Source organism: Cryptotermes secundus, unplaced genomic scaffold, assembly GCF_002891405.2.
Source record: "Cryptotermes secundus unplaced genomic scaffold, Csec_1.0 scaffold395, whole genome shotgun sequence".
NCBI classification, from domain to species: domain Eukaryota; kingdom Metazoa; phylum Arthropoda; class Insecta; order Blattodea; family Kalotermitidae; genus Cryptotermes; species Cryptotermes secundus.
In genome coordinates this window covers 658,420-680,117 of record NW_019742967.1, presented here as the reverse complement: position 1 = coordinate 680,117, position 21,698 = coordinate 658,420, and the positions used below count along the sequence as shown (strand labels likewise).

Below are 21,698 nucleotides of genomic sequence, written 5' to 3'. Positions count from 1 at the left end.
CCGGTTTCCGAAACGTTCTGCTCTCTAGACAGACTTGAAAGGATTTGGTCCAGTGATTGAGACTAGCTCTTTCTAACGGGCCCAACTGAGACGGAGACAGATCCAGTCTCCGAAACGTCATGGTCTTTTGTCTTTTACATACCAGACGATGGATGAAGTCCAAAATAAGCCAAAGAAGTACAGTTCTGCTCTCTAGTTTTTAGAATACAGGACCATGGACCGAGTCCAAAAACCCAGTAATTCTGAGTGTTACGCACCAGTGTCAGAACCCTTTAGAGTCTACTAGACAAATAACTTACTTATAACAAATATGTGACTGCACTCCTCAACACTCTTACTGTATGCAAAAACCTATCTCACCATTTTCTCCAGATCCATAAGCTCCATAAAACCTTCATCCAGAGATTCGCTTCCAGATGACAGAGTTTGAAAGAGAAGTGGGTTCGAATGTCCACTGGCTTTATTACGAGGAGAACAGGTGGGAGATATGTCCTTCTTTGGTGACTGCGACTGCTCCGAATGATACCTCCTGGGGGCCACCCCATTCGGTTCCACAAACCTAAACCCAGCTTTTGATTCATCTTTGTCCAAGAAAGCTCCATAGCCACTGTCTTGCGAGTTTGGGTCTTGGTCTTCTAGCGGTTGTCGTTGTCGCAAAGGGCTTGGAGTCTGCCTCAGCACTGCAAACTAAAATAAACAAGAACTAATTAGTATGGCACACCACTGGACAGTTCCATTCACCTTCCATCCTCACGGCTCATTTCCCTCAGATATACCTTCCTAATTAAAGCTCTGGTAAAAAAGAAAAAAGTAAAGCTATCCCTGTAACAGGCCGCGAAAGCCCATAGGGTTGTGAGATGTTCAGGTTCCCACATTTTCTAGACAATCGGCTCATAGATGGCGGTAAGGCTGTCAGCCTTATGCGCCGGCCGAACTTTACTCTCCAGGAAAATTATTTAATTAATTCCTGGTACTCATTTCTGTTAGAGGCTGAGTGAACCCCAGGGCCATATTGCAGCTGGAAGGATTAGGTCAATTGAAAAAAATTCAATAACCTCATTGGGGCTTGAACCCACGACCTTCCGGCTTGTAGCATAGTGCCTTAACCACTACGCTACTACCGCAGAACGTAAAGTTCAAACACTGCTAATGAGAAAGGCCACCACTGGACATGAGCCTGAGCCTGTTACATCCATTCCCATCCTCAGAATAATGTTTGGAGAACAAAGAAGCTCAAATTTAAGGCAGCCTAAAAGCACTGGAATGAACAGAAAGAGGAAAAGAGTGAGAAACAATGACAAAAACAGATAAGATTACAAACACAATCTTGGGCAGTTTCCCATGCCAAGATGGAATGGGTTTTTGGCTCTTCAATCATGAAAGGAACATGATCATGTTAATCCCTGCCGATGGTAACAGTGGAAGTTTCCAAACGTAAGGAATCTATTTCACCTTGACCCATATGGTTTCCTCACAAGCCTTCATGTACTGATAAGCCTGAGGGCCCGCTGTTTTCTTGCCTCCCCGAAGTAGCTGCTGATTTTTGCCTGTCTCTTATACATCGTCGACAAATATCACGTTGGTATGGATACGACCTTGGTTCTCGTTTAGTGCAGGAAAGGCACAGTGAGTGAACTGTTTGGGGGCTCACCAATGATTTGGAACCTTGTTTTCGGCTGAGTGCTGTACACTGTGACCGGGTGCTCAAGATGATCTCTTACAACGCCTTTTTAGGATTCCGTAGAGGCTATAGGAAGCCCAGCCCTGGAAGACAGGAAGCGGAGACGTGGCACAGGGTGCCCACTTAGTGTCCTGCTGCGGCCTCAAACTGGTGACGGCACACAGCACAGAGTGATAACTCTGGTGTCTACTCTATTGGCGTCAGTTCCTGTACTGCCACGAACTTCCTGTGCCACTTGGGCCTCGACTTCTTTTAGTCGTGTTTCGAGCTTGCATCGTGTGGTTTCTATCTCACAGTGGAACTCACCATGGAGGTCCTTCTTGGTCTGTGTACTGAGGGTTGTCGTCGTTATTGCTTGAAGTAAACCAGCTGGGTTTCTTCAGTCTTTGTGTTGAGTCCTTCATGGAGGCCCTGGATCCATTGAAGACATCAGGACGTTCTCCACCCGATTTTTATGGACTTCTCCAGTTCAGATCAAATGCAGTTTACTCCAGTCTCCACTTTTCCTCATTCGGACTTCCATTTCTTCTTGGCCGGTCTTTGTTGTGGCCTCCATCGCTACTTGGATGGCCTTTGTCTCCGTGGTCAGTTTCCACATCTTGCACTCCTCTTATGTCAACCAGCACACGTTCTGTTGTTCTTCACATTTTATTATCCAATGTAGTCCTTAATCCAACAATAAGTTCAATCCAATCAATCAGTCTAACCAATCCCAGTTTCAACACCAGCTGCAATGTGTTAGGGACTAGGCATGGGGTTCTGATTGATAACTACATTTGCTGAACACTTGTAACTACAAATAACTGTAACAGTATCACTGATTTACACGCCCGGAATCAATGCACTGTAACAATGCTCACGAAGTCCTCTATGACTGCACCACTCCTCTGCTTCCTAAGTCACGATGTCAACTCCAAGCCATGACTAACTCAAAGCCAGAGTTACTTTACAACTGGCGGTTTACCCCAATCAGTCCATCTCAGTGCCAAACTCCTTGAGACCCACGACCAGTATTTTAATTCAACTTAACACTTGCAGTTATAGGCCGCACGCAACATCTTCTCTGATGAGGGGATGGGTCTGTCGTTTACAATTGCCGCTGGCATTCACCGGCACAGCCATCCTCAGGTCCGAAACTCGAAGGCCTCATGACTACTATTTATTGTCTCAGATTCAGACTCCCCAACCTGGAGGGACAGGTCCCCATATTTATATCCCACAGGAACAGTCCCAGTTATACCCCCAAACATTGGGTTCCTCCTACAACTTGCAGGGCTGCGCAGACACATGTTCTTCGAGCCGTTGCCTAGCAACGGGTGTTTAAGTAGTCATTCATTCATTCATCTGTAATTTGTCAAGATGACAGGTCCACAGTCTCTTCCGAAACAGTTCCTCCAATTGATGCGATCTAGAGCTTTCTCCTTCAAATGAAAATATCCTCTTCTGTCCCCAAGGTCATCCAGCATCTTCTTACGTCTTCCTCGTCTTCTGGTCATTTCTATCCGCCCCTCTATCTTTCCTTCTATAACTTCTTTTACAAGGCAGTTACCGCGTAAGATATGACCAATCCAATTAGCCTTCCGTTTTCACAGTCATGTCACAATATATACCCTGATGTTATTTTAAAATCACCTTCGCTGACACCTACTTTAGTTATTTCTGAATGGTCCTATTTTTAAAGCGTATGTTGGGGGGGGTCCATGTGGAGGCAGGTTAGAATACCTCCACTGTAGCCATTCAAGTCGCAGAATGGCAACGAAAAGCGAACCTGTTGCCTAGGGGGTATATATAAGTGGGCTACCATGTCACTGGTGGACATACAGAGCGCTGAGCCTCCAGGCTGGGAGGCTGGACACAAGGCTGTTGACCTTCTTCTGCAAAAGAATCACTGTTGCAAAATCTGAAGAAGTGAAAACCAGATGACCTAATTTGCGACACCATAACAAGCTACACAGCCAGGAACAGACAATCTTTCAGTCTTCTAAAGGCGCGTCCACATTACTCGCTATGCTCGCGAGTAATGTGGATGATATGACAAGCACTCTCCAGAGCAGAGGCTCCCACTTTGAGCTACGGGTGCACAACCTCACGACTCTCACCTTCGAAGGGCTGCTAAGGTGTTGTGCAAAGGGAAGCGTGTTAACTTCTGGAGTCACAGTTGCTGGGGCGCCTCCCCCACACCCCATGTTCTCCTTGTCATTATGAGCTGTGCCGTGGGGCGATGCCGGCATGTTCACATTGATACGGCGGGAGAATCCCCGTGATCGGCTCACGTTCCCACCGTTTGAATTCGGCAGCTTGATGGTGTTCTTCAGCAACCTGCAAAACACAAACGTTAGAACGGATTAGCACCCTGGAGCATAACGCTGAGAAGGAAGGAACAGCAAGTGTCACTGGGGACACATCTGGGAGTCCCCCCACACGCGAATAAAACTAACAAAAGCAACACAACTGCTTCAAAATTTGATGCCTCTTATATTTCACTGTGCCGTGTGTTACCGGTGCCTTCTAGTGAGAGCAGGGACAGCGCAGTCGGTATAGCGACTGGCTACGGGCTGGGCGACAAGGGGCCGGAGTTTGAGTCCTGGTAGGGGCAAGAATTTTCACTTCTCCATGTCGTCCAGACCAGCTTTGGGGCCCACGCAGTCTCCTATCCTATGGACACCTGGAGCTCTTTCCCCGAGGGTAAAGCGGCCGGGAAGTGGAGCCCAACACTCACCTCCAACTAGTGCCGAGACCTGGAATGTGGATCCAAACATCCACTCCCCCATACGTCTTCACAGCGTAGTGCTTAATTAGTTAAGCACAGGGAAAACTTTACCTTTTTTACCTTTGGTTTAGAAAGAAATCTGGCCACAGAACATTACATTAACCATTCTAACGTTTACAATCTATTTCGCTACACGACCACAAGTGCAATGCCCGTTGAAATTTCAATGGAAAATGTTTGTTATATACGCTTTTGTGCCCCTTTTTTCTTCCCTCCTTCCTTCCAATCTCCCTCTCCTGTATGTTAAAACGACTTAAATATCAACGAAAACATTTCCTTGAGGCTGCTCGCTCGATTCATAGCATCTTTGGTACGCACTGTAAACTGTTACATACATCACTTCTGCGTCTCGTTTCCATGGAAACTGCTTGAGACCTACACACACTGCTCTGCTTACGCTAAATGTACGTAGGTACGAAACAAGATTTTTTCCGGTGGTGAAAATTTACATCGTGATCTTAGGATTTATGACATCGTGTACTCTGGTAGAATGTTACCGACGTTTCGGAAGATCCTGTTGATATACCACTAATATGAGGGCTATAAATTTCTCCGAAAAGTTGGTATCATTAATGAGACTAGACGGCGTCACATACCAGACACCCGCAGTCTCAACATGCGGGACTCGAATCCTAGACGCCATCATTAGCTGATCCCATACCGTGAGGTCATTTGCATCGGACTGCATAAAATGACGTCTATGCAGGTTTACACAATGAGATGACCTGCACTAGAGCAGCAATATGAATATTTGAACTTCAGGAAAGCAAGCTACATGGCGCAAGCGCAATGCTGCCAACATTTATGGCGTCGCTCTTCTATCTGGTGCAGCCCCGATTTACAGCCCTTACAGAGTACACAAGCACCGCAATCATCTGCCTATTAAAATTCTCTAAACTGTGTCAAAAACATCTCCGATAATGCGTCTACGTCTGTTCGTGACGTACCGTTACGTCATCGGAAAGTTACTGCTTTCTATTTTAAGCAAAATAAGGGAACCAAAATCACCAAATCGTTGAACACAAGGGGCACTTTTTCCGTCAGGCTCACTACTGAAGGCATTGCGTACCCTCAGGCGAAGTTTACTTTGTTACTTGTGCTTATTTAACGACACTGCAAGTAGCTCTGACTGTACAGCGAAGAACGGTGGGACTGCTGATCAACTTACTCACTCATGGAGCTGAGCCCTTCTGGCGGAGCCGCAAATTCTGTAGCTACTCAAGAATTTCCCAGCATTTTACGGAACCCGAAAGTTCATTACCGTGTTCACAAGAGCCCTCCACTGTTCCCTATCCTGAGCCAGATCAATCCAATCAATACCATCCCATCTTACCTAAGATCCATTTTAATACTGTCCACCCACCTACGCCTTGGTCTTACCAGTGGTCTCTTTCCTTCTGGCTTTCCCACCAATATCCTATACGCATTCCTCGTCTCCCCCATTCGTGCTACATGTCCTGCTCACCTCATCCTCCTTGACTTGATCATTCTAATTATACTTGGAGAAGCGTACAAGTTATGAAGCTCCTCATTATGCAGTTTTCTCCAACTTCCTGTCACTTCATCTCTCTTCGGTCCAAATATTCTCCTCAACACCCTGTTCTCAAACACCCTCAGTCTATGTAAGTTTTGAGGTTTTTACGGCGATGACTATGAAGAAAATCGTCTTCTCGGTTTAGGCGCCGTGTATTCTTCGTTTTGGCCGACGTTTCGGAGGAACGTATCGCCTCCNCACCCATACAGAACCACAGGCAAAGTTACAGTTTTGTATATTCTAATTTTTATGTTTTTGGACAGCCGACGAGAAGACAAAAGGTTCTGGACTGAATGGTAGCAAGCATTACCCGAGTTCAATCTCCTCTTAATTTCCTCATGAATCAGGTTTCGATCTGTTATCGTTGTTCCCAAATATCTGAACTGTGCTACATTTTCAAAACATCTGTTTCCTATCTTTATATCATGATTTTGCCCTGAATTCTGGTGACGAGACAGCAACATGTACTTAGTTTTCTCTGTGTTTGCTTCCAGACCAACCTCTTTATTTGCTTCAATTAAAGTTTGTGTGTTTTTCTTTATGGTATCTACATTATCACCCAGTAGATTCACATCATCAGCATAGGCCAACAGCTGATGTATCCCGTTTAATTTCAGTCCCACCTGGTTTCCCTGGACCTTCCTAATTGCATATTTTGAAGTAAAGTTGAAAAACAGTGGGGATAAAGCATCTCCTTGTGTTACGCCATTCTGGATAGGAAATTTATCAGACAAATGTTTACCTATACGGACTTCACTATACGTCTCGTTTAAACACATTTTAATCAACCTAACTAGTTTCATGGGTATTCAAAACCCCATCAGAATATTGTAGAATACTTCCCTCCTAACTGAATCATAGGCTTTCTTGAAGTCTATGAATAGCTGATGTACTGCCTCATCGTACTCCCATTTTTTCTCCAATATCTGACGAATATACAAGATCTGATCTGTAGTTGATCTGTTACGTCGAAATCCACACTGATGATCCCCAATAATTTCATCTATATATGGACTTAACCTTGAAAGAAGAATATTGGACACAATTTTATACGAAGTTGATAGCACTGATTCCCCCGATAATTGCTAAAGTCAGCTTTATCACCCTTCTTGTGAACTGGTACAATAACAGACTCCTTCCACTTATCAGGCAATTTTTCCTTATGCCAAATAGAAGTAATTAGATTGTGGATCTTAGAATGTAACATTTCGCCTCCTGCTTGAATAAGTTCTGCCAGAATTTGATCACTACCTGGCGATTTATACCGTTTCAATTTTGCAAGAGCACTTTCAACCTCAAAAGGGCTAGGATCAGGTACTAACGTCTGCTGATCAACAACGAAAGAAAAAGAAACTGCAATGATATACGTGTAACAGTAATCTTACTGAGGTACTGACCCATGCATTTGTTTCTGGACATGTGGAAAACCACGAGAACAGTCAGCAGAGCCGGGCTCCGGAACGAGATCTGAACCCAGGAACGTTACACAGTCGACCCCAGTGCCATCAGTACTCATGCTGTAACGTGTGCAAGACAAGAGGTCCTCACGGCGTTGTCCATGAAGACTTGTAAGCAGTTACCAAACGTTTTGGAGTTGCCTGTTGTCTCCGCGTTCAGGTTCCTCCGAAACGTCGGTAACATCTACCAGACTACAAGGCCTACAGTATTACCTGGAGCAGCCCTGACAGATCTCACAGCAGTCTGACGTAACAGAATCCCAAACCATGGCAACAGAACCACCAGCGCGTCCACAAAGCGGGGTGTCACAACCCTCAGAGTGAGTGAGATCCTCACGACTGACAGCCGGCCGCCAAAACACCGCTCAAGCGGTAACACGGAGGAAAGACATACCCAATGAGAAACGCGTACGTTCGTACGGATAGCCAATCACAACACACTTCCCAGCTGTTCGGCGGCAAGTACACGGTACCCACCCTTACTGTGAATACTGGGTGTTCTTGGGCGTGAGATTCAAGAAACCGCACACACGCAAATGCAATGGAAATGGTAAAGTTATTCCTCTGCTTAATTAATTAAGCAGCAAGCTGTGAAGCTATACAGCTCCACGCATTCCTAACGACGGTATCAGATGGAGGCGAGAGTGGTCAGCTTTACACCCCGGCCGTCTTATCCGCGAATTACGCCCATTAGGCAGGAAGGCACCAAAACAGGACTAGAGAGACCCTACCGGGGACAGAACCCAATGTGGTCACTGCAATGACTGAGCTAAATGTGCCAATTAGTTAAATACAGGCACAAGTTTACTTAATGTGATATTATTTTCTCCTGATGTTACCAAATATTTCACCATCTTTGCTGCATCTACAAACGATCCATTTATATAACCACGACCTGGCCTCACATCCTGCCGACGCGACATGAACATTCCTCACTGCTTTCCCAGAGTTCCTGAAGTGAATTCCAGGTGGAGTCCCTGACCCAAAGCGTTGGGGGCAATGCTCCTAACGATGCAGCCAGCTTTGCTACGCTTGTAGAAGTAAGGTTAAAGAACCTGACAACACAAAGTCGTCAAGGTTGCACAGTTGCACAGTGGCGTGCACGCCACTCGGCACCTTCACAGTATGCAGCCGGGCACAACAGGAAAGCCTACAGGCGATTTTCAGCGAGTATTTGTAAAGTTGCCCCTGTGCTAATTAGCCAATCACCGAACAATAAAGACGTAGGGAGGAGTGAAGGTATTGCTCCGCCATTCTTTTAACCTCAGCACTGATAATCTTCCTGGGGAATAAAGCGCGGCCGGCGTGTAAGGCTGACAACCTTACCGCCATCTTTGAGCCGATTGTCTAGATAATGTGGGAGCCCCAAAGTCTCACAACCTTATGGGCCTTCACGACCTGCTACAGGGATAGCTTTACTAGAAAGACGCGAGAGATCAGGACGCGACGGAAAACTGAGTTTGTCAACTACTCTTATGGAAAGTTTTAGGATTTCAGACATTTCAAGGGTCTGGCCCCTTTTATAGTTTGGTGGACAAGTATCAGCATTACGAACACATTTTCGAGGTAAAAGAAACGGTCATTACGCATATCAGGGAGCGGTGAGGTGGATATGAAGCAATGGTGAAAGAACGATCAACAGGGGAAAGCCGAAGAAACTCGAATAAAAACCTGCACCAGTGCTACTACGTCCACCACAAATCTCACATGAAGTCGCCCGGCAGTGAACCTGAGGCTCCGCGATGAGAAGCCAGCACCTAACAACCTGAGCTATAATTTTCATTTCATGCATCCTGTTGTGTTGTAATATACAACTTCTTTATTAAAACCGTCACAACACAACTAACATCAAGATCAGTGCCTAGTTTTCTTTATATATCTAATTTACTGTGTTTTAACGTAGAGTATATTAATATAATTGTATCCAATTTTATTAATACTGCAGTTCAGTGGTGCATATATGTTAACCATGTATTTGCCTGATGATGGCTACTGATAGCCGAAACATGTAGCAGAGCCAAACTAGGCACTGACCTTGATATATTTGTGTTGTGACGGTTTTAATAAAGAAGTGGAACCGGAGCTACAGCACAGCCTACCGTCAGATACTGAAAGATACAAGCAGTTCAGGAGAACAGATGTCATTACTTTTACTCAAGAGTTTGTTTCCATTTGGGTATAGGCAAGAATGGGGAAGACTGCCTGACAGTTCTGCACGCCACTGACAACAAAATTAATGTTTGTGGCTAAACGATAACTCGACACAGGATGTCACGTCACTGCAACAACAGAAACAAAAGGCTGCGCCAACCAGCACCGAACACCACGGCTCCTTTCCCAAAGGGTCGGGGAGCCAAGAACTAAATGTCTGAGACTGTTCTTACTGATCCTCCAAAAATATTCAGGGCAGAAGAATATAATTATCTTGAAAATAATTCCAACTTCTGCTGCAAATAACTGGCTTGCCCCTCCCCCCCGGACCCACGTAGGAAGGCAAGGAACGAGGGGTATCAGTCTCATAAGGAAAAATTCCGGTGCATTGTGCCGTACAGTCTGGTAGTTGGCCTTCCCGCCTCAGAAGTTTAATATCATAAATACAGCGCATAAACCAGTGGCTAGGCAGTTTGTGTTAATACTTTCCGTTCCCTGCGTCGTAACGCTGCGTAGCTCGGAGAAGAGCTGTTTCGGAAGAGAATATCGCCTCCATCTTCAGAGGAGAACAGTAACCCAAGCAAAAAACACCAGCCTTCTGCTTGTTTATTGATTGGCTTGCTGTTCAATCCCGATGACGACGGCGATAATCTTCCGAAACGTCGGGCTCTCTTAGAGCGTTACAACCCAGAACACCGCTGTGAGAACCTCAAATCCAACATAGAAAAGTTTCTGGGCCGTACTGCGAATCGAACACCGATCCCTCGGTCGTCCAGCCCACAGCCTAGTCACTATACTGACTGAGCTATCCTACCTCTTTAAAATGAAAGCAATGGCATTACAAAAAGAAGACTGGGAACCAGGATGCAAATCGTAACCAAAACTCTACCGCAACAGCCGTGGCTACCGTACATATTGGTAACAGAGCGGAGTATATTCGGTTACGTCCGCGGTAAGAACGAGGAAGCGGCTGCTGTCTGTCTGTCTGTCTGATGATCACTATCGTAACGTTTTCCTTAAATGACAGAAAAATGACAACAAAATCCGAGGACATATAGTCTTGAAGCCGGAACAGAACACGCGACCTCCTGAACACAGTAGTTCACGACGTTTCGTGGGCATGGGGACAACAGAACACGCCTTGCTTGATCCACTGCTCTAATAAAAGATACGGTATTGATTGCGACCCCCTTCCCACCTCCTAGGGTCCGAGTTGAGTTCCCGCCATCTGCAGCCTAAAGAAGGGGCGGCAGCTTTTGTTGTCCATGGGAAAGTTGGAGGGTGTAGACCGCTGTGGGCACATGACGTAGTGAATCCCTCCCAGGGCGACAAGCACGCTGTTCATCCCCCCCATCACGCGGAAAACAACACCCCACGCTGGATCTGACGTTCTCACAGCGGTCACTGTAAGCAGTTCGGACAGAGTCCGACGTTTCGGAGTAACATTCTCGTCTCATCCTTCTTCCTGGTTTCTTGCTTGGCTCATTCTCCCATTCTGAATACGGAGGCGATATGTTCCTCCGAAACGTCAGGCTTCTTTCCGAACCAGACGGGGTTACGACCCAGATGGTTCGTAAACCCAACCTATTCTCTCTCACACACGAAGTATCAAACCCCCCCCCCCAACACACGTTACTGAATGTTAAGTGGCCGGCGGATTCCAACTTTACATAACGGTTTCTCCTGCACCTTGAGAAGCTGCCAGTCGCTAAGCTACTCAAGAACTTCCCAACATTTTATGGAACACGGAGGCTCATTACAGTGTTCGCAAAAGCCCGCTACTGGACCCTATCCTAAGCCAGAGGAATCCGGCTCCGCCCTGATACACAGCTTCTTTAAGATTAACTTCACTGGTTGCATCCTGTTGTGTGTTCCAGATATGTGTGAATTGTGTGTACGGTCACCACAACAAATGCACTCAGTTTTAATTTCCATTCTTATTCCTGCTACATGTTTCGGCCGTACAAGCCCATCACCAGGCAATTCAGTACAGGAATACGTACAGTCATGGTGCAGCCAGCACCGATATGGATCCTTATCGGTGCAACGTGTCGCGTTTCAACATAAAACTTCTGCCTCAAAAATAAAAGATACAAAATAAGCTAAAATATAAATATAAAGGCATACAGTATATCAAGATTTTAATGTGTTGAATATATTATTAAAATATTAAAAGCATTGTTAAAAACGTTTAAAAATATATTAAAGGAGTTTACGTATGGTAGGTATGCCAACTTAAATATTTAAAGGTTCAGTGCTACAGTGTAGCAACTGGGCATATATGTTGTTTGTAGGTCTTTGTTGTAGAAGTTTTCTACGTATTGAGCCCGGTCGTGGAGCCCAAATACAAGTTTCTATGAGATACGGGTTGTTAGTGTGCGGATATTGGTCTGCTGTTCCCACGATATGTATCTCTATATAATCGTACACTACGGCGTATTTGTTTCTTCTCTGGGCGTGTATACGTTCGGTGTGTTCTACACTGTGCGGTGGTTCGATGTAGACTGTAGAATTAGTTTATAGTTTTGTGTATTCTAATTTTTAAGTTTTTATGCCTTTAAATATGAAACAGTAATGAAATAAAAGGAATAAATTAACGAAGATAAAGCGGAATATAAGAGTGAATCTATACAGCCACGCCACCCATACGCTTCCATGGCGTTGTACTTAACTCTACCTCTCCTACCTTTTTACAGCACTAACTGGGTGGCCCATGTTATGGAGACGCAGTGTGATTTCTATGAGATAGAAAGTGCTACACGTAAACGGTTAGCCTTTTTTTTTCCTTGGCACTACAGCCCCAGTGGGCCTAGGCCATGAACTTCTCCGTTCACTTCGGTTTTTCTAGATCTTACACATTCGGTAGGACTCCTTGGGCAGGTGATCAGCTCGTCGCAAGGCCTCTACCTGTACACAAACACAGAAAAACGCACACACACAAACTAAACATCCATGCCCTGAGTGGGATTCGAACCCACGATCCCGGCTTCCGAGCGAGAGAATACAGTGCATGCCTTAGACCGCTCGACTACCGTGACCGGCGGTTAGCCCATTACTAGGATGAAATTCAGGTTGCCAGAGCGTTAATGCCGGTCTCGGTGGTCGAGCGGTCTAAGGCATGCACTGTATTCTCTCGCTCGGAAGCCGGGATCGTGGGTTCGAATCCCACTCAGGGCATGGATGTTTGTGTGCGTTTTTCTGTGTTTGTCTGCAGGTAGAGGCCTTGCGACGAGCTGATCACTCGCCCACGGAGTCCTACCGTATGTGTAAGATCTAGAAAAACCGAAGTGAACGGAAGTTCATGGAGGTAGGCCTAGGACCACTGGGGCTGTAGTGCCAAGAAAAAAAAAAAACGTTAATAGATATATGTTAATTATGAAATGCACTCTAAGCAATGGACTACCCGGTACAGCTTGGTTCGATACAGTGTCGCAGTGTTTTCTGTGCGGTAGGAACTGGACTTTCTTATTTCGATGAATTGCAGGGATCAGTGGATATTCCGTGTGAAGGCCGGTTCGAATACCTCCACCGTAGGCCTGCGTGTCGTAGGAGGGGACGAAAATGGAACGCAGTGTCTCGGGGTATATCTGGGACACCCTGTTCCTGTGGGATATAAATACGGGGACCTGGCCCTCCAGGTTGGGGGAGTCTCAAATTTGACAGAGTAGAATGTGATCACGCGGGAGTCCGACCTGAGAATGATTGCGCTGGCGAGGCCCAGCGGCAAGTGTAAACTACAGATTCATCCTCTCGTCAGAGAGGACGTTACATAGGGACTATGACAGCAAGTGTTCAGTTGAAAAAAAATGCTGGTCGTGAGTCTCAAGGGGCTTGTCGGCAGGACGAACTGACTGGCGTATACCGCCAGTCGTAAAGTGACTGACTCTGGGCCAAAGGATTAATTTATATTAAGTCTTGCCGCGGAGCACACATCACTAAATCAGAAAGCAAAGTGCGTCTCCAAGAGACAGACCGTAGCAACAGCAGAAGCAGATGTTACAAGACGAGGAGACGTCTGGGGTTACTCGAAAGACGGAATAAGAAAGCTACAAGGTGTCTCACTATAGGAAGTTGGGGCACGCGCTGAACATAGCTACCGAACCGAAGTTCCTGCCAGCCAGTTCCGAATTTGGAAGGGGGATACGGTGCACAGTGGCGGCTCCCTTACGAACCACACTAGGCGGACTGCAGGCAGCTACCAAGCTTCACAGATCATGCAGGCGGATTGCTGGCATGAAGTTGATAAACGTGTCCCCACGTCGAGCCCCATCCTGGAGCCAAATTGTCCCCTGCCCTTAATTAGTTAAGCACTACGCCATGGTACAGCTCAAACTTTCTAGACATCGGCACTACACGGCGGTGAGTGGTTAGCTTCACGTCCCGGCCGCTTCACCACGGTACCCATTAGATAGGAGGCTGAGTGGGTCCCAGAGCCGGTCTGGACGCTGAGAAGGGTAGCTAAGGATATATACTGAATGGGTAAGAGAGACGAAAAGAGGTGGTCTTCCAGCCTGATGGTCTGGTGGGAAGCAAACTCCATTTATCGTTTAATTGTGAGTTATTTAACAACGCTGTCAGCAGTTCGTACACCACAGCCTAAAATGGTATGATTAATGAACCGGATAGCATGTGGAAGGAAACTGTGGGGCGGCAATTTGAGGGACCATCCCGATATTTGCTTGATGGGACTCACGAAAACCATTTGAAGTATTTCAATACAAATTATGTTCCAGCCGAGGTTCGAACCGCGCATCTACAGAACAGAAGATGGAGACACTGAGACAACTTGCTTGGTTTTAACACGGACGGAAAACAAAGGATATGTGTGGTCCTCAGGCCAGTGTAACGCCGTGCAGTCTGGTGGGTAGGTACCACTGTTTCGGAGGAACATACCGCCTCCATATCAACGACATCCTGGAGATGGAAGAAGTTCCTCCAAAACGTCCATAACCATCAAGCGGAATATACAGCATCTAGAACCTAAAGACCATAATACAAACGTCGGCGCATTTTTAACATCTGGATGAAGTGGCAGGCTTCCGGCTCCGGCCGCTTTACTGCCAGGGAAACAGTACCGAGAGCACAGAACCAAGAACTGAGATGGCCCTAGACAGGTACACAGGGAAGACGAAAGGAAGTAGCGAGGAGTGCAGGGATGATACGACTCTTCCTGCCTTCTTGTACTGTCTGTTCCGAAAACATCCTGTAGGGCTCTAGTGTATTAATCTGATGAAAAGGACGAAGACATCTGTGTCCTGCTGACTGGCCCGAACTGACCCGGCACCCATGCAATAGCACTCCTCGGGCGAGTTCTGCGTTTCTGCACACGAGCCGCCACTGAGGGGCCGTCACTTCATGTGTCACTATTGAGAGCAATCCGCATCTTTCAGCTGCAGGATCTCGCTGGATGTGTTGCGCAAAACAAATACATCAGGACCCAACGTGGGAGACAGGGACAAGCGGGAGGTCCTTAGGGGAAGGAAGGAAGTGCGTGCGTGCGTGTGCGAGCAGCTGGGGCCAGGCTCCCGCGGCGATGCGAACACACCAATTCGCGGTATATGAATGCAAAAGTGAAGTTGTCCCTGAGCTTAATTAGGCACCGCAACATGAGGACGTATGGGGAAGTGGAGGCATATCACCACACATCCTTAAAACCTCGGCACTAGATGGGGTTGAGAGACCAGCTTCACACCCCGGCGGCTTACTGGGGGGGGGAACCCCCGGTACCCATTAGGCACGAGGCTAGCAGGGCCCCAGAGCCGGTCAGGACCCTGTGAAGAGGAAATTCTGTCCCTGCTAGGAACCAAACACCGATCCCTTGGTCGTTCAGCACATAACTAAGTCACTATACTCAGTTATCCTCGTATCCTTAGGTTACTTAACCAGACTGCAGCTGCGTGAATTATATGGCGCTATCGGCTCTTATCAAAATACTGAACGTGGGTGCAACGCCGTTTCGGAGGAACCTGGTGGCTCCTATTCAAACTTGCGTTAGACTGAACCATAGTAAGGTATGGAAATACCAAACGTCTGTGTTTAATCACAGTCCGTCAATACTGCAACACTTCTTGGTTAAAGGTTTGCAACAGGATGCTGAAATAGTCAACAGAAAATAAAATGGGCGAACACAAACAGGAGCCCCATCCTCTGGGACATAATACCGCGTAGTAAGTTGAAAGACAATCTCGACGTTTCGGAGGAATATGTGGCCACGAAGAATAAGCCGAGAAAGAAACCAGCGTGAAAGCAGGTGGAAAAAAAGATGATTCTGATGACATGTTCCTTCGAAACGTCGGTTGACTTTCAACTCACTACACGGCGTCATATCTCAGGAGACAGAACTCTTCATAACCACCTCTGTGAGAACCTCAAATCCTGATACTGGATAAAACTATGCTGCAAGCCTGAAGGTCGTGAGTTCGATTCCAGACGGGGTCATTAGATTTTTTCAATTGACATAATCCTTCTAGTCGCGCTATGTCCCTGGGGTCAATTCAGCTTCTAAGACAAATGGGTAGCAGGAATCTGCCTAGGGGTATAGGGCGGCTGGCGAGTAAGGCTGGCAACCTCAACGCCATCTATGAGCCGACTGTCTAGAAACTGTGGGAGCCTCGACGTCTCAACAGCCCATGGGCCTCCACCGCCTGTTACAGGGAAGAAGAAGCAAGTAAGTGCACCTTTCGGCGCGCCGTACAGCTGGAAGCATGTGACTTCTTAGAACTCAGAGCCGTTCACACAATAGCCCCCTTTTCTTTGCCAAAATTTCAAGAACCATTCCAACATATGCCCTGCGACCCCCCCCCCCACCTAATCACACAGTTGTCCATCTGACAAAGTCGTTGTCTGCACTGTGGCGCTGGAAGCCATGGTCAGGGGGTTTCCTCCCTATAAAATGTTTGACAGGGGAAACCCGGGCTCCCAGACAGGTCGGGGATGAGGAAGGGTGGTGCATGGGGTGAGAAATTAATGTGCAAAGTTCCCTTCTCATCCCATACCACCTTATAATGGCACGTGGCAACCAGATCGAGCAACCTTTACAAACGTAATTCACCTTTATGTTACTGGAACACAAGGTCTATATTCCTCTGCGTTCGGTACAGTTCTTCTACCCCGACAATAGTTCCGAAGCTTTTGTGCGTAACAAGTGATCCTTGGAGGTCTGTGAATTGCCCCCACCCCACCCCACAGCCGAGCCAGACACTAACACATAAGCATATGTTATGAGGGTCTGGAGGGGGTTAAAATGACGGGGGAGAAATATTTCTGTTGGTTTGCAACCCCTCGTGATCCAATGGGAAACCGTTGAGCGACATCTTAGCCCACCAGCGCGAAATACGAAAGATAAAAGGGGGCTCTGAAGTCTCTACATGTGATTTCTTTGTAAAGACGGGGGTTCAAAACGTGCACCTTGGTCACCTGGTGTCTCCCGCGCCTTACAAGAAACAGAACCGGTTTCGGCAACTTCAGCAACAGAAAAACAAATTTACAAAATTAAATTAACTTACTCTATTTTGTTTGCACACTAATCACTTGGATGGTCAGCACTAACACTAACGGAACAGGTGGACGTAAAGAGCACGGCTTATCCCACTGCAGGGATTCTGTCTTACAGATCTAGTGTTCTCATTAGTGTTATCTGTGAAGTACTCGTAGCGCAGCTGGTTGAGGCACTACGCTACACGCCGGAAGGTCACGGGTTTGATTCCCGATGAGATAATTGCATTTTTCAATTGACGTAATCCTTCCAGTCGACTCAGCCTCTAACAGAAATGAGTACCAGGAGGTAAGGGTGGCCGGCGCGTAAGGCTGACCTCAACACAATCTGAGAGTCGACTGTCTAGAAAAAGTGGGAGCCTCGACGTCTCACAACCCTACGGGCCTCCACGGCCTGTTACAGGGACAGCTTTACCTTCTTACACTCACAATTACCTTAAGACACCATTTCGCATATTAAATGTTACGAAGCTAATAAATTAAAAAGAAAGCAAGATATTCAACGGTGCACAAAGGGACATCTGGAGGAGGGGGGGTTGCCGAAGACGCCCTGGCAGCTGCGCTTTGCATCATAAGGTTTGTGGCAAGAAACGAACCCCAAATCTCACGCCGCTATGAGAAGGGGGGGGGACCAGCAACAAGACGGAGTACAGATCACAGGTAGCTACACTCCGTACACGCAGTGCGAGAACGTGCTCTCCGGTCTACTGATCCTAGTTACCATCCCCTGATAAAAGCAGGATGTAGCAACTGTCTCATGACGACCCCGCAATTCACAATAGCTCAGTCGGTATAGCGACTGGCTACTGGCTGGGCTGAGAGATCGGAGTTCGAGTCACGGTAGGGTCAAGAATTTTCTTTTCCACGAAGTCCAGACAGGCTCTGGCGGCCACACAACCTCCTATCCAATGGGTACAGGAGGCTCAGCCCCGGGGGTAAAGAGGTCGGGGCGTGAAGCTCCAAAAAGTGCCGGGGTCAAGAATACGTGGACCTATAGATCCGCTCCCGCATACACCTTCATGGTGCAGTGCTTAATTAGTTAACTGCAACTTTTTATCTATAACATTAAATTTTCATCTTATTTGTTTTCTGCTTTTTTCCTTTTATGGTTTTTGCTTCATTAATCCGGATTATTGAGAGTTACCGTACTGCTGATCTTGTGGGATGCGATGCCGTGGACGTTTCGGAGGAACCCTCAGTGAACTCTTGGTGTCACAACCCAAAAGCCAGAAACTTCACACTCACGGCCGTGAAAACATCAAATATCATGTAATAACCCTCTATAGGGAGGCTACTGTAGGCTTCTAACCTGAAGACGGAGACAGCAGGGTCCTCCGTAACACACCAAAAGCCAGTTATCCTGATAGTTATTGCCGCGAGATCATTAAATCTAAATATCACGCTATTTTCCTAGTCTTATACCCTGAAGATGGAGGCAGAGGGTTCCTCCGAAACTTCGGCACGTTCCAGAATACAACAAGATATGGTTATAATGTTGGGTGAGGTACATACAGAGACAACTTCTATGTCACGTGGTGGAACCGCAAGCCCAACCGACAGCCCGGAAGGTCAGAGAACCCCTGTTTGAGAAACTCTCTGCTCCTCAACTCGCAACAATGCGAATGTGGGCAGGCAAAGCTGCGAAACAAGACTCGGGGAACCCCAAGACGACGAATTAACATTCAGAGCTTGCCTATTGTGTGCGGAACCGTTGATCCCTCGTACAGTCCGCTCCGAGGCGCATGGACCTGCAACGTCTTGCAACAGCGACAATCGAGGCCGGCTCCTCCACGACCCCACTACAGAGACTGTACGGGGCGAGGGACAGGTTCAGAGAGCGATATAAAGTAGAAGCCCGTTTATGATAGACAGGTAAAACTGGTTTCCAAATGTTGGTAGTTGTGTTTCCAGGTTCCGACATCCTAACGAACTGCGAGGAAGGAACGCTGGAGGGGCGAGGCAGGGGGAGGGTAAGCAGGGTGACTAATTAGTACTTCATTAACGAAACCTGACCTCTCACATTAAGGCCGGAGCCTAGCGTGATGGCTAAACATTTTCGTCTTCCGAGCTCTGAAAGCGCGTAGTTTCGTGAACTAATTAGGATGTTTCGGAGGAACACGCTGCCTCCGTCTTCATAAAGGTCAACCCTCAAGATGGAGGCACCATGTTCCTCCGAAACGCCGGTATCCTCACATAAAACCACACAGATACACAGCGCAGGAAAAGAGCTAATGGCGGTCCCACACCAACTGCGTCAAGACAAGCATCAACACATGAGACAAAAGACGCAGTCTTGCTTCAGTCGTGATTCAGACTCGAGTCCGCAGACTGAAGTAGCACATGTCTGCGTCTTATCACATCTTCTCCAGTTGATGACATGACGTCATGCCGATAACGTGCACTGGTGCTGTTGCTTGAGTACTGAAGTCTGAGTCTTGACGCACAGAAAAGGAACATTCGTGACTCAGACCGGTGTGCGGCGGTTTTCATAATCTCATTCGTTTCAACTGTGCTCCTTTCTTTGCGTCATGTCGCAGACATCATGTCTTGACGCATGCCGGTGTGCGGCCTACCTAGCACAGACTGATGGGTCTGTGAGAATATTTGCCCCCAGAAGGATATCTGGACCCAGCAGAGGATGGGACGGGGCGGAGACAACTGCATAAAGAGGAGCTCTGTACCCTCCAAGAAACATTTAAGCTGTTTGTTTATAGAGGCTGCTCCCGTGTTGCGAAGGCGAGTAATGCGAATATGGTTAACTTGAGTATGTCTGGAACACGTGTGAGGTGACGTCATCAGGAGATAATGACGCATGTCCTCATATCATCATTAGCAAGTACAGTTGTCCCCATGCATAACTAATTAAGCACTACACGTGAAGACGTATGGGGTGTATAGATGTATAGATATCCACGTTTTCTTGACCTCGGCACTAGTTGGAGGTGAGTAGTCAGCTTCATGCCCCGGCCACTTTAACCCCCGTACCTACTGAATATGTGGGCACGCGGTAGCGTAGTTGGTTGAGACACTATGCTACAAGCCGAAAGGTCGCGGGTTCGAGTCCTCATGAGGTGGATTTCTTCAATTTACTTAATCCTTCTAGCTGAACTATGGCCCTGGGGTCGACTCAGCCTCCAACAGAAATGAGTACCAGGAATATTCTTAGGAGGTAAAGGGCGGCCTGAGCTTAAGGCTAACAACCTCACCGCCATCAGAGGGGTCGATTATCTATAGAAAATGTGGGAGCCTCGATGTCTCACAAACCTATGGGCCTTCGCGGCCTGTTACGGGGAGAGTTTTGTTTCCCATTGCATATGGGGCTGAGTGAGCCACAGAGGCGGTCTGGGTGCTGCGGAGAAAAATTTCGGCCTAACGGGACTCGAATTCCGACCCCTCGGTCGTCCAGCCCGTAGCCAGTCGCTATACCGGCTCGGAACGTTCCTATGTTACACTATTAACATACTAAAAGGTAAAGTTGTCCGTGTGCTTAACTAATTAAGCATTGCGCCATGAAGGCGTATGGGGAAGTGGATGTATAGATCCATGTTTTCTTGATCTCGGCACCAGATGGAGGTGAGTGGTCAGCCTCACGCCCCGACCGCTTTACACCCGGGGAAATAGCCCCCGGTACCCACTGGACAGGAGGCTGGGTGAACCCGAGGCGGTCTGGACGACGTGGAGAAGAGAAAATTCTTGATCCTACCAGGACTCGAACTCCGACCCCTCGGTCGTCCAGCCCGTAGCCAGTCGCTATACCAGGGCACTTTCTTTCCGTGCGATTCGTCTACTCGAGACATGACGTAACCTCAAAGACGTTGGGGACAGACAATGCGGTCGGCTGAGTTAGATGAGGGAAAAATACAAAAAAATAAGCTCAATCAACCCTGTGCCACTCTAAAACATTCGGTTGAACCCAGTCGCTGCATAAAGCAGACCTGCCTCCGGCTTATCGTCCGCTCTAAATAATTCATGAGTGGCGCCGCAATCCGATATGCGGCAGTCCAGAAAAACTCACAGGGGCAACAATCCCATAGGTATGCAGCAGTCCCAACCCTCCAACGGGTTCTCACGGTACACACAGGGGCCCGGAGCGATGCAATGTGTCACATTGTTTCCCCATTTGTTCTGGGAAACCTTTTATCTGACAAGTCAGAGGTCACATGACAATGAGACACAGGGAAGTGATCACGGAAACAAGAGACTGTGAATGGACCCCACAGCAGGTGATGCTTGCTAAGATCACAGCCTCCCGTTTTCCTTCTTGTGGGTCACTTCACGTCGCTCCCGATGTATGATACTGTCATGATCATCATCAGTAATCTGTCAAGACAACAGGTCCACAGTCTCTTTCAAAACAATTCCTCCACTTAATGCGATCTAGAGCTTTCTCCTTCAAATGACAGTATCCTCTTCTGTCCCCAAGGTCATCCAGCATCTTCTTACGTCTTCTTCCTCGTCTTCTTGTCACTTCTATCCGCCCATCTATCTTTCCTTCGATAGCTTCTTTTAGAAGGCAGTTTCTGCGTAAAACATGACCAATCCAATTAGCCTTCCGTTTTCTTATTTCATGTAGGATATTCCTCTGCTCACTGACTCTAATTAACACTTCTT

At 47.2% G+C, this 21,698-nt stretch overlaps 1 protein-coding gene across 1 annotated transcript in view; it reads right to left on the bottom strand.

Annotated features, from left to right (window-relative positions):
* The window catches only part of LOC111873536 (M-phase inducer phosphatase), a 58,994-nt gene that overhangs the window by 6,895 nt on the left and 30,401 nt on the right, over window positions 1–21,698 (bottom strand). The window contains exons 4-5 of the mRNA XM_023868325.2: window positions 3,781–4,000; window positions 361–687 (exon numbers count right to left, since the gene is read on the bottom strand). Of these exons, the coding sequence (XP_023724093.1) occupies window positions 361–687; window positions 3,781–4,000 (547 nt within the window). The remainder of the gene's footprint in view (window positions 1–360; window positions 688–3,780; window positions 4,001–21,698) is intronic.